Source organism: Penicillium chrysogenum (assembly GCF_028827035.1).
Source record: "Penicillium chrysogenum strain IBT 35668 chromosome Unknown utg000004l_segment0_segment0, whole genome shotgun sequence".
NCBI lineage: Eukaryota > Fungi > Ascomycota > Eurotiomycetes > Eurotiales > Aspergillaceae > Penicillium > Penicillium chrysogenum.
In genome coordinates, this window is record NW_026622752.1 from 6,078,777 (window position 1) to 6,093,080 (window position 14,304).

Genomic DNA, 14,304 nt, shown 5'->3' on the forward strand with positions numbered 1-14,304 from the left:
GACCTTGCACACACTTTGTCTTTCTCGCTTCTTCACCATTTTATTTCCAACACACTCCAAAGCTGGAGCCATTTTATCGTGGGTTCTAACAATACATACCGGGAAATACCTTTTTACCAACTAACATCCGCAAATGGACTAGGCACCCGCTGCTTAGACTCTACAAGCAAAGCCAAGACTTTTATCCACCACCAAAATGCCAGCCACTGATGGACTTCGTACATCCATCGCCTTTCATGCCATCCAACACATATTGCTCTTCATAGCTGACCTTTAACCCCAATAGAGCCACCTCTCACACCCGCCGAGCGGGCCATTGTTAAATCCTACGGGGGCTGGACACACTTCATGCAATGCTTCGGGCTTAAGCCTTGGGAACGTGATGACGCCGAGGAGGGAAAGAAGATCCTGGAGGCCTTTGCTCGAGACGCGGAAAACCCTGAGTAAGGCACCTACACTGGCGTCTGGCTGTAACGGAAGGAATGGGAGAAGGGCGATGGGAGCTTACCAAACGTTCTTTGGATCCGCTGACTTTTGCCATGGAGATTGAACCAATAACTATTATTATCAGTGCTCGATTATTCTTGCAATGTACGATATGCTCTCAGTATGCCTTGTTTACTCTGGGCCCTCAGCTTTCCGTATTGCTATCACGGTGATAAGCCTTCACTCGACTGGGCCACTCCAACCAAGGTTGAACTGTTTTTCTATTTGAATTAACTTTGTTGGAAGTACAGCAAGTTGTTTTGGACTGCGGGGTTCCCTTCAGAGGTCAGCCCTGCCCATATCGTTCAGAGTGTTGATGGGGAGGCCCCTTGTCTTCATGCCGCGGCTAAGCTCGACGACTAAGGCCAGGGGAGCGTGGACGGGTCTATCGCGTACAGCGCATTGGTGGAATCCTAGTCCTTGTTGCTAGCGACGTGTATATGGTAGAAGATTGCTCCAAATGTAAAAAATAGTCGGTTACACTTGCCTATTTCGACTTGTTCCGTTAAAGGCATCAAACACATAAATGCATCATACACATCAATACCGCGAGAAACGAACGCCGAAAGAATCAAAACCCAACCGGCCATGACCCATTACCAATTCAGAACCTTCAACACCTTCAACACCTTCCCGACTGAAAAAAAAAGGTCCATAATCTAAGCTGTCTTCCCCGCTGGCGCACCGAGATACCACTCCGCAAAAGCCTTGTAAGCCATCGATGTGGTTTGCTCGTCCGAGAAGTCGTAAAGATCAGAACAGCGCAAAATAAGGCTCTCACCCTCAAAGTAGGACTCCAACAAGCGTCCACGCTTCCCTATAAGCGAGACGATCATGATCTGCGGGATACCCAGTTCAGCAACCATAAAGTCGAATAGCGAATGGGAATAACCAAGACTTACCGGTGCGACATCATGATGAAGCAACCGCACCTTTCTCAGCTGGCCCAGCATTAGACGGAGGATGATCAATAACTCTCCACGGCACACTTTGCTACTTTCAGTCTCTAGACCGTTCCATGCTACTGCTTTCATATGTGGGAAGGCTGGGCTGGCGACGTCCCAGATATGGAAGACCCCAAAATCGGGTTTGTCATACTTGTACAAACCCTTGAAAGGGTTATGTTCGCAAACACTGCCGAGTAACATTAGAGACTGTGAACCGACATGACAATATCCTTTTAGTCTATCGCAATATATAATACTTACGCCATTGAGCGCCATGGGTCGTGCTCTTTATTATATGGACGGCTTGTTTCGTGGAAGGCATAATCAGCCCACGTCCTTTCGAAGTGGTATGCTCGAGTCATTGAGTCTTGAAAAGCGAGAGGGTGGGTTAGGTACCCGACCGCATCTTGGATCAGTTCATCGGTCGGTCGAGGAAGGTTGTGCCTTGGCGCGAAGAAGCGAGGCTGAAGGTCCGAGTCTTTGTCGAGAGTCATAGGATGGTGCTTGATGTTCAATTCGTCAATTTGGGACGCATCAAGTGTATGCACTTCCAGTTGGTCGATAACCTCCTCAAGGTCGATCAGAATCTTGCGCTGCTTCAAATGGTCATTTGATTCCGCAGGGGTTGGTTTTGAGGGCATGTTTATGTTTGGTAGTGTTGGGAGTGATGGCTTGAACGGGAGTTCTTGAAATTTGGGATTTTTTCCTAATCGTAACGGGGACAAGAGGGTTTTTATGTTGTGGGGAGGGATGGTCTTAGCAGCGGGCTTTGAAGGCAACAATAGAAAAGGAATGGTGGATAGTACTTTTTATCGGATTAACCAGAAGTGAAAATGGAGAGCGTTAAAGAGATGTGATGTGGAGTGGGTTGCCGGGCGACGCGCCAGACCTAGCGGTTACGGATTTGACTAACCATAAAGGGCAACTGGTAGTGCCGATCGTGGATATCACATATCACTCCACATCTACAGGTACTGTATACAACAACACTGTATACCACTCCGTACATTTGTCCATTTGTTGGATTTAGCGTCTACAGAGAATAAAAATTGTAAAGTAAAAATAAATAAATAAATACTTAAATAAAAAAAAATTTGGCCTAGCTGGAAGGCGCAAAAAGCCACACCATATCACAGATCACATAGAAGATACACTGAGAACCAATCATTCCTGAATAGCCGCTTGTCTCAAACTTCTGGTGCACGAACATGTAAAAACACTACAGCCTGTGTTTTTGCCTAGTGGGAAATAGCAATAAATCCCGGCGTGAGTCTAATTGCCTTGATTCGTATTGATAAAGTTAGTCTGTCACAATATCAAACTACTAGTCCGGATTGGCTTGTGACTTGCATATGAAACGATACGTCATATGTAGGTCGCAACAGCTAATTCTTCTAATTCTTGTAATTCTTCTAGCTACAGAACTTATTGGCCACAGAAATCATCCTATAAAAGATCTGTTTAAAAGACACCTTGGGCTACTGAAAAGACCAAAAAGCGCTACCAAAAAGGACTACCAAGAAATCCACTTAGATAGACAGAAAAAGGCCATATCACGGGCTAGCTATTCTCGTATACTATCTAGGTCAACCTTGGGAGCTAAAGGTCGAGTTGGGATGCAGAGGACTAAGCGGTAGAGGTTGGTTGGTCGGGTCCCTAATCGCCTTGTACATGTGGACCCGTAGTAAAGCCAATGATACTTTTCGAACTAGTAGCCCGAGATCAATCCTTTTCTCACAAGTGTGCATCCCAAAGAAACTATCACTCTTTACCAGCCATTAACCGCCTTCCATGACACTTCCGTTAATTATATCCCGACCACTGAAAATTCATTCTTACCCAATCGATTAACCGTTAAGCGCCCACCTTGATGGAAACAACGTGCGTGGACATATCCAATGTTGGAAAAGGTGAAACAAATGGACGACACTACTTGGCTACGGGCATAAATAGGCCCTCATTATCTGCACTTTGTAGAGTAACAGCCCTTCCACTTCAGAACGAGAACGAAGTTCTTTCGATCATTGATCCAACCCCATTTGCCACTATGTCGAATCAATATAGCAAGCCCGGAGCACCCAAAACCTCCCAGAATTGGATGGATGAGGCGAAAGATCGTGGTGTTTTGGGCGCAACCATCCACAGTGCTGTTCTTGCCTCTGCTTCAAATTTTGAATTTGACCAATTCCTACTCCTAAGGGTGCTCTGGAGGCAACATGAGTTACCGGAAGTGCCAAACATAGAGGGTTTGAGCGGCTTGGTGACACAGGCTACCAAGATGCTTGATCAGTATAAATCGTGGAGGACATACTGTGAGAGTATTGGGTCCGAAGAGTCGCCCGAGGGGACATTCGCAATAGCACGATATTATCAGCGTGAAGTTGCAAGGACCGAAGAAAAAGCCGACCCTCAAGCCTTTAACACGCCAATCTCATCTCGAACACGAGCAGCAGTGAACCAGGTCGGCAAGGGCATGGCTGGTCTTAGCTTGGGACCTCCCGAGACTCCCACTAAGAAAGGACCCGCACCTTTGCCTGGTACCAAGTCCCTCCTCGACGACAGCAGATTTGCTTTGGATCACGAGTCAAGCCCAAGCTCAATTTCAAGCTCAAGCCCAAGCCCCATCCACTTGGTTACTCCAATCACACGGGAGCTCGCAAACATCCTGTACCCTCCAACAAAGGATGAACAAATTGTGAATACTGCACTAATAGTATTTCTAAATGCTCTCACCATCCACTTCTGTCTGTCATCCAAATGGACATTACACAGGAAACCTTTCATCGCCACTTTCAAGAATGCCAAATTTGAAGCAAGAACGGACGGGTATCTCGACAGTCCTGGTGGAAAGCCTAGGGTCCTTATCGAGGTCAAACCTGTCTTGAGATCCTTGAATCTTCTGGCTATTCAGATGCAGGAGAGTGCCCAAATGGTGGCTTGGATCAAAAGTGATACCGAATCAGCACAGAAAAGAAACACCACGTATGCCTACATCCCCTGTTTCTATATTCCTGGCTACGCAGCTAACTCTACAGATAGGCGTTTTCATATTTCACAAGACCGACATTTGGTGTATGTGACAGTTGCTAGGTACGACCGAACGTATCTTGAGTACCTGGTTCACGGGAAACTGTCGAAAGATGGAAAAGACGATGATGGCAAAGATCTTTCCTTCATGACTATGGACCAATATGGTCCGTGGGATACTACAGACAGGGCTCATATGCGTCGGTTAGGGCCACTTTTATTGGCAATTACCTTGCGAGCTGAAAAGGAGAGCGAAAAAGAGAAGATCGAAGACAAGAAGAGACATATCTCATAGCTACATGCAAGACACAAGACGATGTGGCGTTCAGTGGGGGGCGTGGATTTCAATAATTGTTATTGTGACATCTGATTTCTTCTTTCACGTCGAGTATTGCAGTTGAAAATTAATTTACTGTATATAAAATCGTATCAATTCAAATTGTCCACAGATTTGGACTGTAACTGCAGTATAATCCTCCATATGGCGGCTAAATGTTTCGTCCTCCTGGGTACAACACCAATGAGGGGGATGGAGGACAATTGGACGGGGTGCTGAAAGGACTGCAGCCGGACCACTGAGGGACTCCTGAAAAGATCTCTGGAAGATTTCTAAAAGGACTTTAAAGGTACCTAGGTAAGGCACCGGCCAAGCCACTTCTCGACGACAATGACGACGATGGCAGCGGCAACGAAACAATTATCTTGGATGAAGATCAAGTCCAATCCTTTTGGTTAATCCAATCACACAAGAGCTAGCAAATGTTTTAGAATCCTCGACAAAGGACGAACAAATTGTTAACACTGCGCTATTTCAGGTTCGATGCCGGTTCGCCAAATCGCAGGGCCAACATAATTAATCATATCATCTATTCTCCAGAGTTCATGCCAGTCTCCATACCAAATTTTCATTACCCTCCCTGGAGACTACAAAGACATATAGGTCGCCTGCCTTTTGAAAGGGTGCACCTGGAGATTGGAAATTTCAGCCAGTCGAAAGGTAACACACCAAGGCCAAATTTGGCCTACTGCTCAACATGGTTCGATCCTACTCGACAAGCGACGCCACAGTGAGAAATTATCTCTGAAGTTGTCTTGCATCTCGCATGGGGGATATTTCCACCCTGCGGTCGACCGTCCCTTCGGTATAGAATTGAATAATCTCGACGACCGTGCTAAGCAACGTGCTGGCCCAGGATCAGGCTCCAACCTGACCGGACAGTATTGTGGGGGAAAATGCGGTAAGACTTTATTCTGTTCTTGGGCATCACATCTCAAATAGCTTTACCCGAAACACATGCTGACATCATCTCTCTTCAGACACCCGAGGTCATGATCTAAAGGACTACTGGATACCTGAAGGTCTGGCAGGAGTGCGGCTCGATATTCATGTCTAACGGTCCGGGTATCGAAAGGGAAGAAAGAATTCTCTCGAGGCAGCTGTTCTCAAGCATGCAATGGGAGACGGAAGGGAGATCGAGCGAATCATCTATAACCATTCCATTCACCCGTTGGTGTTGCGTCTGGTGCTCTTTGGCCGGCATCTGGCTCTTGGATGGTGCCTTTGTCATGGATGACGTCCAACTATGGCACGCAACAACCCGCTGTTCGCCAGTTTTCTGTCACCCCTCCGTGGCGCCGTGATAATGCTGGAAGGTTTCCCTCTGGTGGTATTCAGGAGCCTCATGCTCAACAATATCCTGCTCCTCCGCAACAACTGAACACCAGTTCGACTGGGGCCCTTCCTGCTGCCCGCCAATTCTCTGTCATCCCTCCCTGGCGCCGTCGCCAGGTCATGCCTGCTCGCCAGCAGATCAACGATGACAATCTGCAGCACTCCAGACCCGTCAGACCCGCCCTTCGGTTCGCTGGCGTTTTGACACCTCAGAATTCTGAGCGTGCGTCTCTGAAGCGCACATACCGGCCCAAACCGAATAGGCAGCCAAGAGCCATCTGTCCACGGTGGTCACTAAAATTTCACAATTAGGCTGTCCAGTGTACATCGTCAGATTGAAGTCAATCCGAAGGAAAACCCCCTTCTCATCCGAAACATTATCATTGTATTCAAGTAGGTAGTATTTCTGCTGTATCCGTAAAACCTAGAATCCCACTATCAAGCTATGTAAATGGTACTCAGATTGTATCCCTGATAGGATCCTTCTCAGCATCTTCAATCTTTTTCAAAAATTCCTCTGCTCCCTTGGGGTCACCGGGAAATACATTCTCAGCAATCATCCGACGAGGCGAGCTACCAAGCCATTGGAACAGCGAGAAATCCCGGAATCGATCCGCGCGGAAAATCTCCAAAACTTCCAGCGGCTCATCGTCACTCAGGTTCTCAACAAAGTGCCCCATATTCCGAGGCACGATGCCCACATCACCGGCCATATAGTTGAATGTTCTGGCGTTTCCTTCCGCGGCAAATATGGTAACCCGCGCACGACCTTTCTTGAAGTATGTCCATTCATCGGCGTTGGGGTGCCAGTGCATTTCGCGTAGTGCGCCCGGGGCTATCTCTAGATGGGCGGCGGCTACTGTTTTGGAAATTGGGAAATTGGTAGAGTCGGTAATGCGGACTCGACCGCCGCTGGTTTCAATCGGTTCCTGGGCGTGCATACGGTGTGTGAAGTTGATCTTTGATTTTTTGAAGGTGCGTGGCTTTTCTTGATCAATGCTTCCTGGGTTCGACCCTTGGAAGATGTACTTCTCCGATTTCGGGATGTTGTCGAATTGTTCTGGTGACATGCGGAAGTTCTCTGCTAGAACTGCTTTTGGAGTATGAGCTAAAGACGGGGGTTAGTGTCTGTAAACCATAGATTGAGACAGATTTAGCTCACCCAACCAATCGGTTAAGACGAAGGTGGATTCTTCAGAGAAGTTGCCATCATCAAAGATGAGAAGGAACTCCGTGCCATTCTCTCCCAGGCCTTGCAGTGAATGTGGGTGTCCAGCGGGGAAATACCACAGATCTCCAGCCTCCAAGTCGTCCATAAAAGTGCCGCCTTCTAGGTCTAGGGCGGTGACTCGTACTTTTCCAGCGAGTACGTAGGCCCATTCAGCTTCCGTGTGCCAATGGAGTTCACGGATGACTCCTTGATCTAGACGCATGTTGACGCCCGCGAGCTCACGGCTAGTAGGTAGCTCGCGGATAGTGGTTTGTCGCGTCCATCCGCCTTCCTATACACAAATGTTTAGATTAATGATGTACATCCCTTACTAGGATGACCATACCTCGATCCGGATATGTGAATCCGCAAAACTCCATCGCATATTCGGCATACTGCCATGATCAGTGCTCGGCGGACGCACAAGATCGGGGTTCTGTCGCTCGCGGTCTCGATTCCGCGGTCCCATCACGGTCGTACCGTCTCCATTGCGGAACGGCAGTGGCTGTCGCTCATCGCCAACAGAGTCAACCTTGTGATCGTACGGATCGCGATGTCCCGGAGAAAAAGGGGGTGTCTAGACATAGGCTGTTGACCAAGCAATTCTGCGGGATGGCCAGCTGGTATTTGGAGGAGCTTTTGCAGGCTATAATCCGGGGCAGGGATAGCCCATGTAGCCTGAAGATATGCCAGGTTCAACAGGAGATGTGTAATCTGCATGGTGAGCTTGATAGTGCCCTAGTTACATAGGGGAAAAGAGAAACAAATTCGATGAAGGGGAATGGGTAACTGTGGAAGTGTTGTTATCCGCATCGACGTCACGACATTGCGAATATTCCGATCGCATATGCCGTTCTCCAACCGTTGACTCCAACTGATTTGCCCCTTACATTGTAGTACGCTCGGATAATCCAAGTGGTGACGCATTCTCGTTTTCTTTTGCCGAGATCGAGTTGGAGTTCCTATGCCAAGGACTCCATAAAAAACAAACACAACTTCCCTCCACTTCAATCAACCACCTAACCACCTCACTATCAATGTCTGTACCTGGCGAAACGGACGCTCTTTTGGGCAATAACAGACCCTCTAACCCACCTCGATTATCCCGGCTATCCAAACACCTGCGCAGCGACCTCGACCCTTCGCATGGCGACCTGGTCCTACTATTCTGTTACGTCATCACCGGCTTGCTCGACAGCTCATCGGTACTCATATGGGGCTCCTTCGTGAGCATGCAAACCGGTAACACTGTATATTTTGGCTTGGGTCTCGTTGGCACTGAAGACGATCGCTGGATCAAGTCCGGGGTCTCCATTGCGGGGTTCTGTTTAGGTTCCCTTTGCTTCGCCACCTTCCACCGTGTCTTCCCGTCCAGACGGAGATGGGTGCTCTGTGCGTCGTTCCTGGCTCAAACCTTGTGTGTCTCCCTTGCCGCTTTGATCGTCACGATTTATCGGCCGACTCGTGGTGGGCCCCTGAGTTGGTTGGTTCTCGTCCCCGTTGCGCTCATCGCGTTCCAGAGCAGTGGGCAGGCGGTGACGAGTCGGGTTTTGAACTTTGGCGGTTTGACTAGTGTTGTTCTGACGAGTGTTTATTGCGACTTATTTTCACACCGTGATTTCCTTTCGACCAAGGTGGTTGGTAATGCTGAGGAGATGCGGCGGACTGGCGCAGTCTTGTGCTTGCTTTTCGGGGTGGTCTTGGGTGGTCTCTGGGCTCATAGCTCTGTGGGGATGATGGGAGCCTTGTGGACCGCGGCGGTCCTGAAGTCGTTGATTGTTGCCGGATGGTTGGCCTGGAAGGGAAAGTGTGAGGAGGAAACAGAATGAGCCTTGAAGACTGGTGGTAGATCACAGTTCTACCTAGATTATGGGCTGATGTTGATGTATATAAGATGCCGGTTAGCTCGATATAGATACTAACATATATTGTTAGTTGTATGCAATTGTCTTTATTCCCACTTGTGTGGCAGTTGCGGGACTGTCTGTTTACTGTTTTAGAAGTATCCTGTCAATGAAATCTACCGCGTGGGAGTTGAACGCTTCCAATGATGTGTCTACAGCGGTATAACTCGAGGCCACTCCCGGGGGGGAATGCGGAGTGCGGAGGTCGACGTCTCCATATTTGCACTCAAATCATGTATCTACCCCTATTCTGATATCATGTTGGAGTAATTGGAGTATTGCAGCCCTTTTAAGTTTAATCGGAATCGCGCGAGCCCGAGGTTAGGGTCTTTCACCTCGCCATTGGTATCTATTATTAGGAGCTGATGGGCAAATGGATGCCCGTATGCCTAGCTGATCATTTATACTATAACAATAGGTGCCTACACATGAACGTCATGAACGTACAGACCTCTGTAGCTTTTTTTTTTTCTTTTTCTTTTTTTCTTTTTACCCCAGATTGATAAATAGTCTCAGATTAGGATTGCTTCTTTTTTTGGGCTTTTTCTTTTTCCGGACACCAATATGATAGACCGGACATGTAGTACTCACAATAGAAAAGCAACTGAACCACAACAATGAAGGCGAATATTCCCCAGAATTCCAAAAATGGACATAGACACGAATATTGTAGAAACCACCTTGGCACCCCAACAACATAGTCCCCAATTTAAGAAAGTCTGACCTTGGATGACGCACCAACTCTTTCCACAATCACTTCTCCTCAATGGCGAGGACATTTTTTCCTTTGCCCCTAGCCGCACGAGGCTTGCGAGAGATAGTGGGCTTCTCTTCCTCTTCCTCTTCCTCCTTTTTCACAGCAGACTCGGCAATCTTCACATCCTTCTTTTCACGTTCCTTTTCTTTGACAGGAGTCTCACCTGGAACTTTCTGTGCGTCTTCTGCAGCCATATCAGGCTCAACAACGACGGGGTCCTCTTGTTCTCCTTCCGTGTCTTCACCGGAATCTAGCTCATTTGCCTTGGATAGCGTTCGGAAAAGCCGATCAATGTCTTGCACCACGCGCTCATAAACCGTATGGATTGACTCAAGTGCATGGCGCTTCTCTGAGTACTTTCCTTCCCCTTTGATGTCGAACTGGTCGAGCGGTGACTGATAGTAAGTACTATCGTACTCGACATTTCTCTTGCGCTTCTTTGCTCGCAGGTACTCAAGGACGGCGCCAGTCGAATCAACCTGCTTTATCTCTTTAGTAGGCTTTTATTGATGTTACACATGGCATGTGCTGGGAAAACTTGACAGGCCTAAGTGAAGGTCAGAGCACTTACAGCACCACCATCGGCCTGTGTCTGGGACTTCCGGGCTCCGGTTCCCTGGTTTTCATTCACTGGATCCATCAGGAATTTGATTAGTGAATATCACGTGGTGACTATACAACAACTTACCTAGCGAGCAATTGGGAGCGTGGCTGCTGAAGTGACAGTTCATGCAACAACGGCCAAGCGAAGATTGGCGCAGCCACCATGGCCCAACGAACATATAAAGAACCACACAACTTTCAAACGGCCCATTCTTATGCTGACAAGACCGGCATGATTCTCCAATTGCAAGAATATCTCCACATCGCTGAGCATGGGCAGCAACTGCCTGTCGCCTCAAACCAAGTTGGGTGACTTCCGGTTGAGATGATCTCCAATCGACGTCGCGGAGAGGTATGAGCGTAGATGCGTAAACCGACACGCGCTTGCCATTTCTAAGGTCTTCAACCTTGACGTTTCCTTTGTCATCCAAAGCAAATACCTGACCTGTAGGATCATAGTATTGTCAGCACCAATTTTAATGGCAATGGAACAGCTCTCAATAAGGATAGGGACAACGAACGATCCTCCGGCATCTCGCTATCAGACCGCCAATCCAACTATTTCTAGGGCGAGAGATACTATAACCCTGGCTATGATTTTACTAAAATGATAAGAAACAATTTTGTCGCGATGAAGGTAAGTAGCGTGGGGGTATGAAGGAGGAAGGAGGTCTCAGGGAACGCATCGCCAATTTATATCTCACCAGCCCCCATGGCCACAAACATGACCTCAGGCAACGAACAACATTTGAATTGCTTAGTGAGAGTATCCCTCGCTTAATGAGTTCTACATAACCAGGTCACAATGAGGCACTAGTTTGCAAATAGTCGACTCCACCATCACCCAGAGTCCAAGTCGAGAGTCATATATTCATTTCATGGTAATCGTCATCTCGTAATAGTTGGCTATGAGCCCCATAAAGAAGGCGATGTGAATCTCACTGTCAATTGCTCGGCTGGACCGTCACAACAGGACCAACATAATGTCGTCGTCCCTGGAACAGATACATCAAAAGACTAACAATGAACACCCCAGCAAAAATCACCACGCTCCAATTAAAGTCCCGCGCTGAGGGCAACGGGCTCGGGGGCCAGAAAGACCAAAAGAGCGCGAAAATAACATAAAGCAACCCAATGGTGTTTATTCCAAGACCGAAACGACCAAGGCTCCACCGTCGAGGAGGTAACGTCTCAGGACAGGCAATCTTCCGGTAAATCACACAGCTTATGGATATCGCGTATGTATACATGAGTGCAGCGACGTTGAGAGAGATGATTGCATTGAATGCAACTTGCGAGCCGATATTTATTAGTGACAATAGGCCACTGATCATGCACGAGAGTGCGATGGCTCGTACTGGAATCCGCCGATGCGGGTCAACTCGCGAGATCCAGTCTGCGAAGGGTAGACCGCGATCTCGTGCGAATGCATATGTTTGACGTGCGGTTGATGCGTTGAAGAGGATATTGCTAAACATAACTGGAATAAGGACTATGGCCGTCAGGCCGTTGACCCCGGAGGTTGAGAGGAATTGGCGGAACACATATAGGAAGGGGAATCCGGTGCTGTCGTTGAGCGCATCAGGTACTGAGGGCAGGGCAAGAAGAAAGCCGACGATTATTATCAATGCAAGTATTCCATTCCCAAAGTATCCCCATGCGATTGCAATGGGTACATATCGACCTGCGTCCTTGACTTCCTCAGACATATGTGCGGTGGCATCAGAACCTGTAGCAGTATTTTTCAGTTAGCCTTGGATCTTGAAACAGTTATGTCGTAGTAACATACTAAGAGAGCCATATATAGCTGTGATTTGGCCAATCATCAAGCTGATCCCCATAGTAGACCAATTGCCACCATTGTGGAAAGAGGTGAAGACGGTTTTGGCGGAGTTATGGGGGGCCATGGCGAACAAGACAACCACAATGATGACCCAGCATAACAAATGCAGCGCCAGAAGGAGATTCTGGATTCGAGGCATCCAGCTTGCGGCATAGACATTGAAAAAGTAAATCACAGCTATCATCGCAAACACAAACATGGTTCCATGCCAATTTTGCGGTTCGTAGCTCGGGTCACGAAGGGCGATGAGACCTTGGATGATAGTCCCCGTCAGAAATGAGCCAGATGCAGCTCCGGCCTGCCATGCAAGTACGGACATCCATCCTAAATGACAGTAATCAGCAATCGCAAGGGTCATCGTTATACTAGACATCTTACCAGTGGTGTAACTCAGAAATTTCTGGTAACGAGGCGATGAAAACTCCGATACCCAGTGGTATTGGCCGCCTGACGTGGGTGCCCTGGTAAATAGGACAAGGATATGTCAGAAACGTCCGAGGATTAAGGGTAGTATCAAATCTGTAAATCACGACTCACATCGAAGCCATCTCAGCTAGCGAAACAATGATGAAGCCGAACCCAACGAGGTCCACATATAGGACCAGAAAACACCAGCGAGACCACCATTTTCGAGACCTTGTGTGTTTGAGCTAGAAATGAAGCCATTAGTGCCTGACACGATTGGCTACATGCAGACTGCAGACTGCCTCTCACATAAGTATAAATTCCCAGGTAGCTTGAAGAACCGCTGAAAAGCTCAACGCAGCTAGGGGTCGAAAATTGCGCTTCGAAGAGGTCAGTTTTTGATGTTCAGATTCCATCAAAGAGAGCCAAATAACACCTTCAATTCCTGTATCTTCCCCATACGTGTCATATCATCCTGATCCTGTGGACTACCATCCATGCCCGGTAGATCTTTCACGGGATGTTCTTCCATCGTGTGAACTCGGTCAAAGGAGGAGATACGATCTTGTAGTTGCGGTCTTTGTGGTGACATTTTGACAATTAATGTAAGACCAAAGAGCCAGTAACATATCAAAATTGTTCGGCTACAGAAGAGACGACTTCAAGGGTTTGATATTAATCAAACACGAAACAGACAATCTGAAGTTGGAGATACAAGGACACAAAAGAGAACCCGATTTTGCCAATTCGGGGCACGCTCGGCTGTTCCGCTGCAGGCATCCCCCAGAGTGATACAGCGAATTGACCTTTGAAGCCGAAGTCCTCCCCGCCTATGTTACATATACCCCTCGATGAAATTTCCAGATGATAATGGGCGCAAGTCCACATGGCAAGGCCATTAGCGACCGTCGGAGCGGAATCGGCATAATCTTCCATGGCCGCTGGGACTGTGTTAAAGTGGCACAGCCCGTTTCGATCCATCTCTACGGAGTAGTTGAGGAGGAGTCTCATTCTCATGGGGACTAGTACCTTATCCCTGTCAACTATCCCGGCCGTTGTGTTTGCTTACATTGTCCAACTTTTGTTCGAAAAGAAGAAGATAGTCTCAACCCCAACGCCATTCCTCGGATGGTGGCACCCAAATCGATGTCTCAACTGAATTCATGAACGAAGCTATCAAAACGCCACACGGGGGTTGGTGCCGCGCTAAGTGTCTCGTCGTTAGTTGGGAGCGGTAATTTCATGCTCCATCCCGGCTTCTATCTGCATCTTCCCGCGTGGATGCAAGGAGGGCCAGATGTCAGGCTGGGTTGTACAGATAAATTGGATGTGGAAGTCGTTTGGGCATTGGACCTGTCAGACACGCAAACTGGATTTGGGGCAATTGAAAATAGATCTGCCTCTAACGGAATGGCACGGGTATCCTAAATACTAAAAGTAAAGGGCTGCA

General features: G+C 47.9%; 8 protein-coding genes across 8 annotated transcripts; 4 read left to right on the top strand and 4 right to left on the bottom strand.

The window, feature by feature from the left end:
- Positions 1 to 196: 196 nt before the first annotated feature.
- N7489_008256 (uncharacterized protein) lies at positions 197 to 447 on the top strand (the record flags this gene model as incomplete). Its single annotated transcript, XM_056714006.1, has 2 exons — positions 197 to 218; positions 287 to 447. The coding sequence occupies 2 exons, from the start codon at positions 197 to 199 to the stop codon at positions 445 to 447; spliced, it is 183 nt and encodes a 60-aa protein (XP_056567721.1).
- A 698-nt stretch (positions 448 to 1,145) lies between these two features.
- N7489_008257 (uncharacterized protein) lies at positions 1,146 to 2,074 on the bottom strand (the record flags this gene model as incomplete). The annotated part of the gene is made up of 3 exons (XM_056714007.1): positions 1,146 to 1,325; positions 1,389 to 1,620; positions 1,695 to 2,074. The coding sequence occupies 3 exons, from the start codon at positions 2,072 to 2,074 to the stop codon at positions 1,146 to 1,148; spliced, it is 792 nt and encodes a 263-aa protein (XP_056567722.1).
- A 1,406-nt stretch (positions 2,075 to 3,480) lies between these two features.
- On the top strand, positions 3,481 to 4,755 carry N7489_008258 (uncharacterized protein; the record flags this gene model as incomplete). The annotated part of the gene is made up of 1 exon (XM_056714008.1): positions 3,481 to 4,755. One exon carries the CDS (start codon positions 3,481 to 3,483, stop codon positions 4,753 to 4,755), a length of 1,275 nt encoding a protein of 424 aa, XP_056567723.1.
- Positions 4,756 to 6,030: 1,275 nt separating this feature from the next.
- On the top strand, positions 6,031 to 6,444 carry N7489_008259 (uncharacterized protein; the record flags this gene model as incomplete). The annotated part of the gene is made up of 1 exon (XM_056714009.1): positions 6,031 to 6,444. One exon carries the CDS (start codon positions 6,031 to 6,033, stop codon positions 6,442 to 6,444), a length of 414 nt encoding a protein of 137 aa, XP_056567724.1.
- Positions 6,445 to 6,590: 146 nt separating this feature from the next.
- On the bottom strand, positions 6,591 to 8,062 carry N7489_008260 (uncharacterized protein; the record flags this gene model as incomplete). Its single annotated transcript, XM_056714010.1, has 4 exons — positions 6,591 to 7,240; positions 7,295 to 7,634; positions 7,689 to 7,778; positions 7,823 to 8,062. 4 exons carry the CDS (start codon positions 8,060 to 8,062, stop codon positions 6,591 to 6,593), a joined length of 1,320 nt encoding a protein of 439 aa, XP_056567725.1.
- A 317-nt stretch (positions 8,063 to 8,379) lies between these two features.
- N7489_008261 (YoaK family protein) lies at positions 8,380 to 9,171 on the top strand (the record flags this gene model as incomplete). The annotated part of the gene is made up of 1 exon (XM_056714011.1): positions 8,380 to 9,171. One exon carries the CDS (start codon positions 8,380 to 8,382, stop codon positions 9,169 to 9,171), a length of 792 nt encoding a protein of 263 aa, XP_056567726.1.
- Positions 9,172 to 9,999: 828 nt separating this feature from the next.
- Positions 10,000 to 11,140, bottom strand: N7489_008262 (DUF3716 domain-containing protein; the record flags this gene model as incomplete). Its single annotated transcript, XM_056714012.1, has 4 exons — positions 10,000 to 10,482; positions 10,575 to 10,633; positions 10,692 to 11,051; positions 11,128 to 11,140. 4 exons carry the CDS (start codon positions 11,138 to 11,140, stop codon positions 10,000 to 10,002), a joined length of 915 nt encoding a protein of 304 aa, XP_056567727.1.
- A 410-nt stretch (positions 11,141 to 11,550) lies between these two features.
- On the bottom strand, positions 11,551 to 13,446 carry N7489_008263 (uncharacterized protein; the record flags this gene model as incomplete). The annotated part of the gene is made up of 6 exons (XM_056714013.1): positions 11,551 to 12,335; positions 12,396 to 12,773; positions 12,828 to 12,910; positions 12,987 to 13,099; positions 13,164 to 13,234; positions 13,317 to 13,446. The coding sequence occupies 6 exons, from the start codon at positions 13,444 to 13,446 to the stop codon at positions 11,551 to 11,553; spliced, it is 1,560 nt and encodes a 519-aa protein (XP_056567728.1).
- Positions 13,447 to 14,304: the final 858 nt, after the last annotated feature.